The sequence below is a fragment of the Amblyomma americanum genome, chromosome 3 (assembly GCF_052857255.1).
Source record: "Amblyomma americanum isolate KBUSLIRL-KWMA chromosome 3, ASM5285725v1, whole genome shotgun sequence".
In the NCBI taxonomy this organism is placed as follows: Eukaryota; Metazoa; Arthropoda; class Arachnida; order Ixodida; family Ixodidae; genus Amblyomma; species Amblyomma americanum.
Window position 1 is genome coordinate 226,526,556 of NC_135499.1, and position 16,873 is coordinate 226,543,428.

At 49.4% G+C, this 16,873-nt stretch overlaps 1 protein-coding gene across 2 annotated transcripts in view; it reads right to left on the reverse strand.

The window, feature by feature from the left end:
- Nucleotides 1-1,410: 1,410 nt before the first annotated feature.
- Nucleotides 1,411-16,873, reverse strand: part of LOC144126272 (uncharacterized) — a 49,379-nt gene continuing 33,916 nt past the window's right edge. For both annotated transcript variants that reach the window (XM_077660356.1, XM_077660357.1), the window contains exons 2-4: nt 7,333-7,481; nt 6,504-6,607; nt 1,411-1,501 (exon numbers count right to left, since the gene is read on the reverse strand). In XM_077660356.1, coding sequence (XP_077516482.1) covers nt 6,518-6,607; nt 7,333-7,481 — 239 coding nt within the window. In that variant the 3' untranslated portion in view covers nt 1,411-1,501; nt 6,504-6,517. The remainder of the gene's footprint in view (nt 1,502-6,503; nt 6,608-7,332; nt 7,482-16,873) is intronic.

Genomic DNA, 16,873 nt, shown 5'->3' on the forward strand with positions numbered 1-16,873 from the left:
TCGATCTCTGATTCAGTTTGGTGTTAATGCTGTTTGTATTAATAAGTGTTTTTTTTTTAAGTGTTTCAGGCATTAAGTGTTTTTTGCACCAGCCATACCATCATGTGATGGCTTGCCTTAGCAGCGCCATGACAAAACAAAAGGAATAAAGTTTGTGAAAATAAGCATTGCCTTCTGGTTCTCTAAAAAATGGAATATCTTTGCAGATAGTGTCAAGACTTGAGTGTTTTAATGCTCTCTTGGTGTTTACCATGACAAAGAACATGGGTAGTTCGGAACATTATAATGCTGCATGAGAAACCTATTCTTTTCCTTGTTTGTTTAAAACAAGTACAATCGTCACATCTGTCCCTTGTACTGTTTCACACTTGTGGAGAGAGCTCTTGCTGTGGCTACCTTCATGCATGCCAGCCCATGCTCACAGCAGTTGATTGTTTACAGTGCCAATGCGCTGGCCTCATGGCTGTTACCTGAAGTAGTCTGTAAAGTTGTTAAATTGTGGTGCTGCAGTGAAGGTAGCTGCAAGAAGGGGCATGAATGTAGAGTAATTGTTTGCGAGTCTGCTTGAATAGCATATGGGAGTAGGAAGAAATGCAGGTGTTGAGTACATATATTTTTTTCTGTGAACCTTTTAGTGTTTCTGTAAAATAGCAGACACTAGTCACATATCCAGAGGATTTGTTTTTGTCAGCTTTAGAGTTAATTTCTGGTTCCAGAGGTTGACTTTCTTTGACAGCAATTTCTCTTTGTTAGTTTTCATCTGTTGACACACATTATGTGCAGTGTGGTTCTGTCGACCCTCTATATCTGTTCTCTTGGAGCCTCGAATGCCGAAAACATGGATGTTTGTACATGTGCGCTGGACAAGGCTATTTTACCTTAATCACCTGGCCATCTGACATATAGTGACAGTAAAGCCAGCCTAAACAGAAAGGAGTAAAAAGAGAGTGATATTTTCTAGTGCACTCTGCCAGAGGACAGCTTACTCCTTTTTTACTCCCATACAAGCATATTTGTTTTTAGAATGTATGGTGTTCTTTTCAAAGTACTGGTGTGGCTGTGCAGTGGAGCTGTTCAAATGAGGGTCCTTAGATTTAAAGGAAGGAGAGTGTGGTGTGAGGCTCCATGAGCCCTCCCTGTTGTGCAGTCCGAGCCAATATGAAGGTGTTCACTCTGTGCTTAAACTGGCCAGATTGAAGCGCTCTGCAGACTTTCTTTTTCCGAAAAGGTTGAGCAAGCTATTTGGCCGTAGCTAACTCCTTGGTTCTTCTTTGCTTCACTGTCACTTTTGCTGGAAAATTATTGACCTTCATGTTGGGCAGTTTGGTCGAAATGAAACTGTTCACCTTCATAATGATTGACTGCATGTGCATTTGAGGCAGTATGCACACACGGCACACAGATAAAATGTCAATCGCCGCCCATAGAAGGCGGCTGCAGAGTGTTTATTCTCAGTCAATGACCAGGGTTTCTCCGGACATTCCAGACCACCGGCAGCGACCTGCATGAAACATGCACATTTGGAGTGAGTATTAGTGCACTGCCAATCTCTGTCGGCGAAGTTGAGAACGCTAAACATTGGTCAAAGTGAAAGAAATATACAGAAATTCAGTGGCTTTCCTGTACTGCCGTGTGTTGCGCTAGTATTTGTTACTTGTTGGCGCGTGTTCGCGCCATAAAAAGTCGAAGGCTGAGCCAGCCTTCATCGCAAGCTTGCACACTCCAGAGGGAGTTAGAAATACGTTTATCCCCAGACCCCTGGGCAACACAGCAGTCGGAAGCAAGCTAGGTAGCATAGCTATGCGCCTGTGGAAGGAGCTAAGGGCACTCGTGGTCTGCACGGTCAGTAGTAACAATGATTTACTAATTAAATAAAAAAAAATGGCAGGAAAAGATGTTTGCGGCCGCGGCAAATGGTATCTGCTGTCCTAAAGGGATGAGGACAACTCCATTGTTCTCAGTAAAAACTGATCGTCGGGCTCTCTCTGTCCGTGTTGTCATTTGTCCGGCAGCAAAGATCGCATTTATCGCCGAGATAATTTGATTTAAAAACCATCCTTCCAGTCAATTCAAACTCGAGACGTCGTTGCCGAGTTAAGACGGGTTGCCGCCGTGAATGGCGGTGTAGCGTGGCTTGTGAGATCCGCTAAAAAAGTGTGTTGACGCACGCATTTAACTTGCGAAATCGGCCGGCGGTGGCGACACCTGCATCTTTCGTTCTTTTGTCGCTTACAAAAGCTCCGTTTTCGGTGAGAGCATTCTCTCTGCGAATAGAACGGCTGTTGAGCTATTTTTCCACGCATACTGGCCACTCCAAGCGTACGGCGCTGTTCCGCTCAGCCTCTCCTCCGGCAGCAGCCGCTGTAGGCGGAGCGTACCACATTCCTCCGCTCTTGCCGTACAACGGTGACCACCACCTTGTTGCGCATTCGTCTGTTCTCGATGTGCCCTTCCGCGGGAGCGTGCGTGAACCCTCGGGTTGTGCAATCCTTCGCTCACGCCATGCCCGCCTCCTTCCAGCTTCCGGTGGCGCCTTCTACTACGACGCTTAACCACCTAAGGAACGGCCCTTTAACAGCGGTCGCTGTAAAAAAAAAAAGGGGGGGGGGGATGCGCGAAACTCATATCGGGCGCAGCTGTCTGCACAGCGCAGGCGAGCGACAGGACTCCGGGCCATCACTCGACCACACATATAATGTTCTCGCATTCGCCACCCACCGAGCGGCTTACATGACAGAGGCCTATATACCGGGAGCAAAATGCGACGCTCTTTGCGCTGTTGCTCGGGTGGGTCGCTCGGCACCTCCCCTGTCCATTTGCCGGTCGCGAAACAACACCCCAGGATGCCATTGGTATAGCGGTCCAATCTGGACGCGAAGCCGCAACGGGAAAAAAACGAACGCGAGGCTGACCGTCGGGTATTCTTGGAACAGCTTTCCTCTCGGAGCGGGATAAGCAGTGTACCACCACCCCGATCCCTAATTAGCAAAATGGCGGCTGCAGCCAGGAATTAACCACGACCCCACTTTGTTAGGAAAGTCTGTAGCTGGCCCTCAGAAACACTGTGCACCCTGCCTAGACGCAACATTCCGTCCCTAGTAGCCTGGGGAATTTAATGCGTTTGGTTCGATATGTGCGACATTCGTCTCTGCTCTTCCGGCATTGTACACTTTCAGTTTATTCCTCAATTTGAGACATGTATTCAACTCAACGAGATTTGACCTCGTCTTTTTTGCAAAGGGTGCCCTCTCCGCCGCTCCTGCGCACAGGCTGTGAGTCACCTGCGTGTCACGACACATCATTCGACGCTTTCTCCCGCAGGCCACCTAATTAAAGGTCCCCCTCGTGCGCCTGCCTTGATCATGGTGGTTCACGTGCACGTAGACAATGACGCATTTTCGGTCGCTTATATGGTTGAACATATGTTATCTATTGCCTCTAAATAAATTAAATCCAATTTCCGCACCCACCTTGTGTAAGGGAAAACGAACGCTAACTTCTCACCACGTGCATATCTTGTCAATCTCTAGGAAGTTAGTGTTGTGTTGGAGCAGACTGCTTAAGCACCCGAGTTTGGCCTGCATCATTGGTCAACCAGCTATCGATGTCGACAGATTGCTTTCAGCATCTGCTTTTGGCTAGGTTGAAATAATTCAGCGGCAGATTTTATGAGGCTGTCGCCGTTAATGAACTTGTACTGCGCGAGTCGTCAGTGCATACCTTGTAGCCTTATACAGCTCGTATATTAGTTTACCTGTAGCTGCGAAGTAAGGCTTCTGTACACAACAGAACTTTCCTTGCTTGTGGGAGAGTTTGCGATGCCTGCCGGCTTGGTACGGCGGCGACATATTGCGGCACACTAGACCGGCCTGCGCACTGTCATTCTTCTCGATGTATGCGAACGAAACAAGTTTCCTTGTGCCTGCCTCAGAGTGCATCTGGGACGCCAGGTGCCCGAGTTAACCTCTCTTTTACGAAACCTTTGTGCTTAAAGCAATGCTTTAGTGTAGATGTCGACGAGAAGAAAACTGCTTACAGAACCGCTGAACGATCTGTAGACTCCACACAACACCAAGTCACAACAAGACAAAAGCACCAAAGGGCACAAAATGTTTTTTTCGTTTTGCGGAGTTTTGCGGTGCCGCTATCAGAGGCCGACTTCCTGCGATGATCGTTGCGAGGTTGAGTTGGTTCCCAATTGCGAACAGCTTCGGTCATGGTCTCATTTCATTTAGTTCATTTTATTCACCTATTGCATTCATCAGCATGGCGAAAGCCAGCCAGAGACATAACTTCAGTCTTTATATCGGAAGTAAACGAGGCCTGATTATTTGACCTTATTGCGCTAGCGTTGGAGTTGCGCATTTGAAATTCGCGGACATAGTGCGGAGTACGTACGGCGTGTAGCACAGCGGAAAGTTGGACTGCATATGCCGAATATGGTAGGGGGGAAAATTCGGGGCTGAGTGGTACGTTGGTCGGCAGGGGTGGCACTAAAGCAGTCGCCCACAATACCTGTACACCTGCAGAATTCCAAGTCGCGAGTCAATGCACTTTCACATCGAAACTTTATGGCTCCGCTTACTTGTGACGCAACTTGCACGAAAATACCGCAACTCTCCGTCGTCTGAACCAAGACAGCAATGTCAGTCGTGCCTTGATCAGCTCCGAATTAACTTATTAGCTGCTTCCTCGAGGTAAGTCTGCTAGGTCCGATTAATAGTGGAAGATATGAGGCACATCATTCGTTCCAGTATCGCTTAAAAGCAGAGAGGTGAACTCGAAGAACTAGCCATGAACCAAAAGGGTGTACAGAAAACTCCATGCGCTCAAATGATTGTCTATTTTGCAACAGTAATGCATGTGAAATAGTGGCGCTATGCCTGGCCGAAAAAGGAGCCATTGCTGTAGAAAAAGGTGGCGAGAAAAACCGCGAACAACGCGCAATAAGCATCTGCTTCTTTTCCGCATGCGAAATCGAAGAGCTGTATGGGAAGCGGAAACCCACGCGCGTCCAATTTCAATAGTAGGAAGAAGCAACTCAATCCCAGCACACGATCAACAAGGGGAACAGAGAACCGTGAACCGGCCTTCCTCTCTCTGGCTCAACTAATGTCGCCTAGAATAAGCCCACCCCAAGACAGTATCGACCATTAAGACGTGCGACAGCAAGACAACCCTTTTATTACGCTCGCCGAGTGTCCGACTGCATCTATTCGCTCGTCCATCGTGAAGGGGTAAGAACCAATGGCATCGTAACTATCTGAAGCACATACCTGTGCTCTCCCAGCGATGATTTGCCGTAACAAGACACCGGTGATAGACCACGTCTACACTATGCGACCGCAATGTCTCGCGGACTGTTGCCTGATCGATGGTTAATGCAGACTGATGGGCTTTTTACGGCCCGCCTCGTTATATCGTTGTTTAGGCTTGGACGTCCTGCCCGTAGGCTCCATTAGTGGGTTCGTCACGCCGTCTTCGTAAGCTTAGCCCTGTAACTTCACTGAGTTACCTAAGTGAACTAAGATGTGTCTTTTTCTTCATAGGGTCGTACCTTTCCACATCAAACATTTTTGTGTTTTTCCTCTCTGCACTGTCTGCAAGGCCAAGCTATCCTGCGCTAGTTTACATCACTAACGGTACATTCTGTTGTATGTCAAGCGGTAAACTCTTGGCCTATGATTTTCACCAGGTTCTTTGGGGGTATACACCACGCGGACGAACGACTTTTTTAGGCGATGCAGATAGTCGATAAACTGTCAAACCTTTCTTTCTCTCTCTCTCTCTCTCTCTCTCTCTCTCTCTCTCCCTCTCTCTCTCGTACAATGGACTTCACCACATGGATACCCTACGTAAGGTGAAGCACTCTTCACAGGTTGCATGAGAGGCTGAAGGGCAAGAAAAAAAAAAGAAAATGCGGATGACTGTAACCCCCCCCCCCCCCCCACCCAAAAAAAAAAAAACACGCATTGCTTGCAACTCGGCAGTACCAAAGCAATACACGCACCACACTTGCTAGAACAAAATTCTTGAAAAATAAAGTCGCTGGAGTGCCAAAAAGTACATATGCAGAGTACAATGGCTTAGCTAGACTGAGAGACTAAAACACAAGGAATATAAGCATTTTGCTGAAAAAGTTGGAGGTGAGAGAGTGCGTTACAAGATAAGGAGAAAATGTTCGCTGAAGGTCGCTGGCCGAGAATGGTGCGAAACTCGCCAGTACCAAGATGCAACATGCGTACAGAAATGAAGCAAACCGGATGAAGCCTCAAATGCGAAGAGAGTCTGTTACGTCCAACACGTGCACAGTGTCTGCAGAGCAATCATTTGTCGCCTCTGGGCGCATCACACTCCGGCGCCGCGGGCATTCTGTCATGTGTCGAAATGGATACGTTAGAAACGTCTTCACAAAACGCCGCGTAATAACGGACACCATGATAAGGCTCGGCGCAGGGACCATTCGCCCTGGAAGCGATGGAGGGCCCGCCCAGTTTGCTTACCGCGACAGCGTTCCTCAGTCCTGTCCGCCGATCAGGCCGCTCCGGCCGTCTCCGGCGTACGGGTAGAGGCCTGCCGCTTTCTCCAGCTCGGCCCTCTCGAACAGCTGCGTGCGTGCAAAGGGCCTCGTCAGCTCACAGCCGAGCGGTTTGTATCATGCCAGCTGCGATGCTCTCAACAAATTCCCCGTCTCGCGAAGCAGCACCTTGAGCGTCCTGAAACTTGTAGTTTTCACGCCAGAAGCTGTAGGAGCTGAAAAGTTTTTGGGAACCCCTGGTAAATGGCTCCATGCAAGGCAGGCGTACGGCGCCTTCGTCAGCTCATCCTCATCATCTGCCTAGCTACACTTCGAGAATTAGGCACATGCAATTGATGCATTTTCTGTCGGCGTTTTGCAACGGGTACGAAGAAAATGCAGTATTTTTATTGGAATGAGCTGTTGGGCCTGAGGCACAATGCGGTAGAACACGGGTAATCGTAATGCGGATGCGCCGCTTTTTGATGTTGATATTGACCATCGATAAAATTGATTGCTTTTGAACGGCCTTCAACAGCTTCTTCGACAGCCACATGTGTCAATGTAGCTGAGATAGACATGCAGGCTATTCCGTTTGACGTCACTACACTACAGTCATGACGCGTAGGATAATCCGCTGATCAGAGAATGTTGAAAAATTGGCGCCAATTTTTCAGGTGTTGCGCGTTAAGGGAGTTTTGAGAGCGGCACAAATTCGAGAGGTTCGCTGTGTGCCGCGGTGGACAACGTGGTGTGGAAAGAGGTGCAAATGTTGCTGATTGAGGGCTAGAATTAGGCGCTGTGCGCGTACGTACCGTCCGTATGAGATCTCGCAGGCGCTCGCCGCGCAGGTCGTCCGACCTGGTGGGCAGGTAGCGTCCCTCGGCAACCACGAACACCAGCGCCCACAGCGCCACCAGGCTCAGCAGCCGGGCCACCACTGCGCACAGGAGAGAGGAGCGCGCTGGGGTGCCGAACACCCCGCCTCGTCAGGTTGCGGCACACTCTACGGACTACACGAGCCGGACAGCACGTGTGAACGTTTATCACATCTAAGCACTATGACTAAAAAGCACCTAACGGGTATGTGACGAGCATCTGCGCAGCGAGTGTTCGTGAACGAGAACGGCAAGTTGGGCTAGCTGATCGTGGTTCATTCTGACGGGTAAACAGCGCACAAACAACGAGAGCATAAATAACGCTAAGTAGACGGCACAGCGGTGTAACCATATTGAAAAAAAATTGAAATAAATGCAATTGGTCGCGCATGTCGCAGAAGAAACAACCAGAGGCACGAGATCAAATCCGCGAAACGCAAAGATGGCTTGCTAACATACATTTTTGGAATTCTTAATGTAATATATGCTTCCGCTTGTTCACGGGTCTACTAATACCGGTGACAGTAGTATTCTTTAAGTCAGAACACTTATTGCACGATAAATGTTCTCATGTGATAAGATTCTCGTGGCTGCACCTAAGCAGTATCTAAAAACGATGTAGAAAGTAGTGCAGCGTAGCATTGCAGTTATGTTTGTTCGTGTTCTTTGCTCGAAGCCACCGACACGCGGCTTTGTCATTTTGTTTATCACGCGAGAGGCGACCATGTTTCTCTGGAATTATTGTAGCCGCGCAGCCGTTTGTACGGTGTTCGAGATTGATGTAAACGTTGATGTAAAGCATAATGTCCTTATGCTTTCGCGTGACTCCATCAAAAAATAAAGAAAAATTAGCAGATGCACCTAATTAATTGTCTTATGAGTTGACAATGAGATAGCATTAGAAGCTGTTGATGCTTTTGCCGCAAGTGACGTCATATCCAGTCTGGCGAACGCCTTGAGGCTTCTAATGCTATCTCAATAAAAACACCTTCAAGTCACGATCCAATCCCGCTTCAGCATGCTCTACGAGTCGTAATTTCTGCGAACAGTTTGCGAGGCTGAACCTATCAAGTTATTCGTCGTCAGATCGCTATGAGAAAAAGTGTATGATGCTCCAACCACATATACGAGAACGCACGAAAAATACGAGAATATCCGCGAGCGCAACCGTAACAGCGATCGCTTATTTCTTTTAGACAATGATCCCCCGAAAATAGACGGAAAGCGAGTAGCTGAAGAGCAGACTCATAACTTCTTATTAGGAACGAATGGAAGGGTTAGTCCTTTAGTTATTTGTGTTCGTTTACTTATGGTGTCTTCGACTGGTCGCTCCCGCGATCCGGTAAGGATCTGTCAGAGTGGGAGCCACTCTCGCTCTGAGCGCATAGCCAGACTAGTCAAGCCGAATGGTGAGCGAGTTTTTAGAGCGGAAACGCAGGAGGCAGAAGGGGGACGTAAGTTCCGGAACCACTACGCGGCACCGCTGCTGATGTCAACAGTAGCTGCACGTAAGGTCCCTTGATTACCTTTAGCCACACGTGGCCGCACACAGTTTGCATCGCGGTCGCCGCTTAGCCTGTATCGATCGCTACCCCGGGTTTCCGTCCCACGGGACGCTCATTTTTCGAACACAGCCTTGTGGATAGCACTGTCGTCCTCGTCTGAGCTGCTGCTGGAATCACTGTTGTCGTGCGACAGCAACACAGACGGCATTCCAAGCGTAGTTAACCGGCGCCTCTTGGACATTTTTTGTTTCACACAGCGCGGCCCACGCAGAACACAACACAGCAAGGACGCTACAACTGCGTGACTACACCACAAGCCGACACTTGCTTCTGCCTACGAGTAGGGGACGCCGCGGTTAACTCGCACCGCTTTCGCGACCTAGAGGAAGTGGCTCTGTCACGTGAACACATCTTGGAGCCGCTCCGACTTTCTTCTCGGAGCGCGTCAGAGCGCTCTGAGCTGGAGGCGAGCGCTCAGAAAGAACCAGCCGAGTGTAGTCAGAGCGCCCGGTTTCGGCCAGCCGAATGTGCGGTCGCCTCTCGGAGCGCTCTAAAGCGATCTAAAGCGACCAGTCGAAGACACCATTATTTATGCACCGACAGCGCCATTTCTGACAATACAGCGGAGGAGGGGAGGGGGGGGGGGGCTAAAAAGTACAGCAAGAAATACAACACAAGTCCACGGTCAACACACAGATCAAACTCGGAAGACATTACAAATCTGCTGGAAAAGATTTCATTATCTACATTAGTTATCTGCGATGAGAGATTATTTCAGTCGTGCGGGTCTTCGGAAAGAATGACGATTTTTCGTTCATTAGTGCTCGATCTCGTTTTAATATCCAAGTACGTTCTACCGTCTTTCGGAAACTTTTCTGTGCGTGGAAGGTCGACTGAGCCCACAGCTTAACGCGGTATACGTTCGTTTTCGTGTCTGCTTTTCGACCACTTTTACGAGAACAGCGGGCGTCTCTGTTGCTGCGATGAGGGAAGAAGCCACGCGCTTCGAAACCAAGTATACGTGTATCTGGAACCCTAACAAGGTCACCTTTTTTCTTCTTCGCTGCGCCCACGACATTAAATTAAACGCTCTGATGAGCGTAACGACCGCAACTACTCAGCGTAGTTAATGGCAGGCGCTGTCTGGTGCGGCCGCTTAATGCGAGAAAAACACTCGTCCGCGTTCCGCCTTTCGGTCGAGACAGGCCAGAGCAAATTAGATTGATCTTCCCTCGGGGTTCGCCACGGTTCACAAACGATGCTGCTGGCAACGCTGTTTCCCTGATTGAAATTAAATTAAGTTAAGGCCCGATCTGCGGTAAGGTCGCAGCTTATGAGACAACGAGAAGATGAGCGCGAGACACGTACTCCGCACCAATCTCCAAGCTGGCGTGGGCGATGCGTCGCCGCTACTGCCGCAGTCGAAAGCAAGGGAACGCCAACGGCACATTTCCCGGGCGATCAGCTATGGCGTCGAGTTACGATTCGAGTTGAGCCACGTTTGTTTTTGCAGCCGAGCACAGAAGACTCGCTTTCTGTTGGCGCTCTTTGTTGCGTTGCTCTTGTTTGAACATCGATTGCTTTGGTGCACTTTGGCGCGCATCGTGTATACTTTTATTGGTTAACAACGAAAGGTGTGTACCCTCTGACCTGTTCCTCCCAACTCGCTGCGCCTCACATTTCACGGACAAACAATGTGTTTAGTTGAATCAGTGGCGAAGCCCTAACAAGCGTGTTACACTGTGCCAGGGTAGGGATGCAAGTACTGTTGACTCGCGCTAATTCAAGACCTTGTTTATATAGTAAGGTTTGTTTATTTTTTGCTTTTAGTCGGGCCTGCATTCTAGCTACTTGGCGGGGGAACACATGAACTTGGTACTTTTCTCAGGCACTCCGCTCTTATTCGTTGTTGTTCTGCAGGGTGAAAGAGCAAAATAAAAACGATGAAAACACCACTTCTTTTTCGCCCCTCTCTCTCCCGAGAGGCTCGCACTTCCCTCAGCCAGCGCGAAGTGTATGTCAGCTTGTGCGGCAGTCCCTTTTAAGCCTCCCAGCTACGAACGCCGGGGAAATTCCCCGGGGAGAGCACGGGTCCCTCGCGTCAGGCACTTCGCTTCTGCCACGCTGATGGTGCTGTCAGCGCGAAGGCAATGCAGCCACCACCGCGACCTCTCCGTTAAGGTGCGTGTGTCCGAGCGCTGAGCAGGGGGCCACGAAGCCAGTGACGGTGGCTAGCCGGCCACTCTTCGTCGGCGGCTTCGCTTTACGACTGGCGGCCTGCCTCCCCGGCCGGCCCTGATTTACAGCCCACCTCTTCGTGGCCGGATATCCTCCGCCCGGAGTGCGTGGAGCGGGCTTTGTGTCCACGGCGGCGTGGCTTCTTGCGTGATGGGAGACGTCACGCGGATCCAGAGGAGTCAGAGCGCACGGGTGTGAAGGCGCCCCTCTAAGATCCCCGAACTTTGGCCCACCGTTTGTGTGCGCCTCCCAACACCCCGCTCTCCTTCGGGGTCCAGCATGGTCAGGAACGGTTTTCTTTTATTCGCAGCACGACGCAGAGCGGGTGTCACCCCTTGTAGCCAGTAATGGAGCGATCGATGGAAATTGGTGCTTCAGTAGCGGGCCAGATTATGGCCGCTAATCGTACGGTAACGTCGGGTGAACAAGAAAAGAGCCAACATATCAATAAAAAGAGACGATGAACGCGCCGGTCGTAACTCATGCGCCGGCTTATTCAGGCCACGTTAATGGAGCTCGAGCTTTTGGCAGAATACAGTGTGTCTAACCAACTTCTCCTCTTTATATTGAGCTCCCTGTAACTGGCTGCAACGAATAAAACCCGCTGCTTTTTCACGAGGGGTAGAAGTGATAGCACTAGTTGTGAAGCACCCCACGAAGAAGAGCGCCCATTGGCTCACTTGGATCGGACCTGTCGCTGCGGTGCAGCGGCTAAGGCGTTCGGCTGCTGAGCCCAAAGTCGTGGGACCGAATGCCGGCTGCGGCGGCCGCATTTGGAGGTAGGCTAAACGCAAAAGGCGCCCTTGTGTTGTGCGATATGAGTGCATGTTAAAAAAAAAAAAAACTCCAGGTTGCCGAAGTTAACCTGGAGCCCTCTACTGCGGCTTCTCGGATAGCTTTGGGACTTTACAAACAGCGCGTCTAGCCGGACGAGGAATTTTTTATTTGAGACATATTACACCAATAGAGGACGTCGACAACAGAGGCCATACACCCCGCAGAAAATTTTTCAAGCGGGCAGTGCAATAGAAAGAAAATGCAACGCGGCGAAGCTCTGCAACTTACGAGCCTAAAGGACGAGAAGCCGTTTTTTCTCGTTGGTTGTCATGTTGCGGGAACGGCGCCAAACGAGCTGTATGGATGCACAGATCGTCGGCCTCTTCTTTCGCATGGAGCGCGTGGCTAATGAGCCTGAAATGGTGCCCGCGCGCGAAAGCGCGGTCGGTCGCCCGTTCCCGCAGGGACACATGAAAGCGTGCCAAGAGCTTCCGCCGGCTCTTGTCTCTCCTCCTTCCCAGCTTATGTGTCGCGAGGAGGAGTTTGATTTCTTCGCTTCTCCAGACATGGCATACATAGTCCACAGCATGTTGTCATCGGCATCAACATCGCCAGCACCACTCTGTCCACTTTCCCTGCGTCTTTGCCTCCGCAGCATTTCTTCCCTCTTTCCCGACTGCGCGTGAGCTCTTCCCTGGCTGCCTTTCCTCCGTCCTTTCTTCCCTCAGACATCTCTCCCTCTTCTCTCCGGCTATTCAAGCGCGCTCCAAATGCGCAGAGCCGATGCGAGCGCTCCGTCCGTGGCGAACTCGTGAGCTCGACCACAGTTTTCGCGCGGAGCTTTCGTTGGCTTCCGGCAGTACCGCGGGTGGATAAAGGCTGAACCGGCGGCGCCGGCCGGACGCCTTGACCCGAAAAACGGCGCCTGGACGGCGGCCAACCGCACGTCTTCTACGCAGCCGCGAACGCGACGATCTCGAAGCGCTTCTCGCTCGCGCAACACTCGCAAAAAAAAAAAAAGCGATAACCGAAGGATTCGGGTACTTCGAACGAGAGCAGTATACAACTTGTGGAAAGAAGAGGTCCGCAGGGCTCCCTCTCCAAAATTGACGTCTATATTTTCCACCCTAAGCGCGCCTTCAGTCCATCTTGCAATGTGTGCGTGTCTTCCTCAGCTTCCGCATTTATGGCGCTGCTCTTAGACGCAACCAGCAGAACGAGTGTCCGGTTATCCAACTTCCGCGGTCGCGGTTCAAAATGCACGCTTCAAAGAGCTAAGTGGGTTCAGAGCAAGTGACTACAGGGTTCACTTGCGTGTGGTGACACCAATCAGAGCGACAGATGGGCTAGTTGGTTTTGAGACAACCATTTTGATGCAGCCCAAAAGCGAAGACAGACAAGAAGAACAATACTTGTGCAACAAAAAGCATCGAGTTGTATGGCTATCCCGGCGGCATTCGTTTTAGCTTGTTTATTGTTACAGCTAAGGGTACAGGCACACAAGGAAAACTTGAGAAATGAACCTCCAGGGAAGGAGCAGGAACAGAAAAAGCAAGCGAGAAGGAAGGAAAAGAGAGGAACAACTTAAGTTCCTGCAGACGGCGCACGTGTGCACTCACCACATCAAGATCTCGAGTTGTAGAAATGTGTACCAGCAAGACACCCACAGCAAAACAAACACACTGGCCAATAAATAAGAGTGATAATAAGAAATAAAATTAGTAATATTACAAACGGCAGCCTGGAGGAGATGGCTTGAGGAAAAACAGAAGAGCAAGCCAAGGCGTAGAACGAAAAACTTTTTCAGGAACGAAAGCAATGCCTGGAATTTGGGAGAAACACTTCTAGTTCCCTTAGTTGCCACCATGTGGTGCATGGCTTTGAACATTCAAAAGTAGCGCGCTGACATCGTCCGTGACGTAACAAATGAAGAGAATGACCGAGTGGCTGCAGACGGGAAAGTGATAGGCCGCTAGGCTTAGCAGCACTGGGTGGGCGCTGTCCCCAATTCGTGGTAATGAATGCACTTATGAATAGTGGGTCAGTGAGTTTGGTTGAACTGCGGGGGAAACGAGCACAACCGATGAAGAGTGGCAAGTTGGGGCTACTTGTTTCATTTCTTAAGAAGATTAAGAAAATAAGATGAAGGAAGAGGGAATGAAGCTTGCATGGAAAGCTATTCAACGGGCGTTTTCATTGCCCTTGTCGAGATGCCGCGAGTGATGTGGAAATATCGCGAAGACGGAGTATGCACGCAGAAATGGTAAAACAATGGTAAGCGCCAAGTCCTTACCGTGTATTTTGAAACATAATAACGCGAGAAGCCTGTCGTGGCTGTTGCCTCGGTATGTGTGACGTCGTTTCTGCGCGCAATCTATTGAGACGAAGTACTCGAATGCCGTCCCTCTCGGCTTGTGCGTTGGGAAGAATCAGTTGTGGCACTGACGCGAACAGCTCATGTAAAAATAGGTTTCACTCAGGAGGCCTTGATGTGCGCGACGGCAAAGCGAGGTCGTTTGTGAAAGAAAAAAGAGCTGAAATCCGCATGATGCGACAGGCAGCCGAGGAACGGGTCGGGGATTGTGTTGCTCGCCCTGATACGACTTCATGAGGACGGGGTTGGAGTTCGAGGCTAAACGAAGTGTGACTTCGCTTTGCCGAAAAGCAGAGATGAGGTGAGAGCAGCTGGGATATCTTTCTTTCTGTTCGTGTGCGTGCGCGTCTAAGAAAATTGAGTTTTTGAAAACCTCTTTGCTAAACTCGTATGGTACAATAAAAAAAACTGGAGAAAGAAAACGACCCAATGAAGTGGTTCCCCGCAGGGAACTTCCTGGAGCATTTTTTTCTTTTCAAATTGATGTAAACACGTAGATTCTACAACACGTCTAAATATGGCATATCAGCAGTAAAGAAAAAATACACTTGCGCTTTATGATCTCTGTATATTGCTGCTGTAGTTAGGCCCGTCGCTCCTTTTCCTTCCGGCGCAATGTTTTCTTCTATTCGCTTCTACGGCGCTTGTATTTGCAAAAGACTTCCCAAGGAAATTTAGCCTATCGCAGAAAATGTGGCCAGTCTACACCCGGCCCCTTAAAATAACTGTGCACACGCAGAGCCTAGCGAAGCACACGCTGCCTCGGCAGCTTCTTTTCTTCTTCCTTTTTTCAAGCTCGTTGATGCTTTGAAAAGAGCGGAGTGTTTGCCGGGTCAAGGAGTCTCGGTTGAGCTCGGCTTTCTCTGCCATTTTGCTTCCCAAAAACCCGATAAGAGTAACGTTAACAGACCGAAAGAACGCAACGTGGGTTAGCGAAAACGAAACCGACAGTATATATATCTTCGTCGAAAATAGACGTCAGCATGCATCAGCATGAAATGCATGAAATGCTTTGCTGGAAACGCGTAGCACATTGTAGGACGGCTTATAGATGATAACCAGAGTTTGGTATTGATCAGGTGAAGTGTTTTCTATATTAAATGCGCCTCCGCCTGCTTGTGCTCTTCGAGCTGGGCAGCGCGCATGGTCTTACTGGCTCGCCTCGCTTCTTTTTTAATGCGAAAATAAAATGTTACAAATTGCATTCCCTGCTTTCGCTCGAGGTGAGTTTAATATGCTGATCTAATAGGGTTTCTTTTTTTGAACGAAGGTGTATATACCTTCAAAGCCTCAGACGCCGCTTCAATATACCGGTACCTCGGCAGCAACAGAGCACTGTAACAGTAGAGAGCGCTCGATAAGCCTATGCACGCTTATCGAGCATGCAGGCTTCGCCTGTTTAGAAGGTACGTATATTCGCTAACCAATGTTTCGCTCGGGCCGTCGGGAACAACGTTGCGATGGAAGGCATCACCGGTGGCAAGGAAAGTTCTACGCCAACGATGTTCGCGTTGTGGAAACTGGCATGCATCATCACTTAACCGTCATGCACGGAAGGCACGATTTTTTATTTTTCAATTGGCGCGTGTATGTTCACGCAGCGAGTTTTTTTTTTTAATGTGTGAATAGGTCCAAATACTGAGGCCAGCGTCAGTGCTCGCAGGTTTTACTCGCGCACTTTGGTTTTTCTCAGTCCCACGACTGAAACGTTCCTTCGTATTGGCCCCAGCGCACATTGCCGTTTATACGCAGGTTTTAAAAAAGAGGGGCTCAGTAAACTATTAAAAGAAAACACTTGACCACCCCCCTGAACGACTGGCGTTTTTGTTGCACCTGCGTACTGCCGCACTGGTGCTGAATTTTGTGTTGATGGTCCTTAAACACAACTAAATAAAAGATGTTCAACGAACATCACGAAGAGGGAGATGAGATAATGAAGGAGCAGTGCCTCCTGAATATGGAGACACAGAACAGTGAAGAAGCCTCGGTTAGACGTCACATAAAACTGCTTCACGCTTACAAAAGCTATCCGGAGGCAGACTTTTTGGGTGCATATTTTAACCTGCACATGTGTGGTACACTGTTATTACAATGCTTGATTAAATGGTTAATTCGTGTGGAATAAAGGCGAAATGTCGAAATGCATTCATTTTTTCCCGTTTTACCATGACAGTATGAAACAAAAATGAGAACAGAGAAATGAAAAAAATCACTTTCAAGTCGAGGCGACATGGTCGAGGAGAAGAAGCGTAGAAGAAACCTCACGCCCAGGAAATCTGTACAAGCGCTTCTAGTCTGCTCGGCTGCCACCTCGCGCGCGCGTGGCGCTGAACACTCAGAATCACCGCGGAAATTCCGAACATCTGATACATCCCATTGATATTCTATGGCCATCGTAAATAGTTGGTGTGAGCGCAGGTATTGCATCAAGGGGAAGAGTCGGCCATGATAATAGCTATGTTCACGCACGATCTTTCATGAGTCTCTAGTTTTCTCATATTGACAAGTTTAACATATCTCCACTGAGTTGTGCGGTGCTAACTACCGGCGGTCAACAGATGCCGGTAGGTGCTCGAATGTCCAG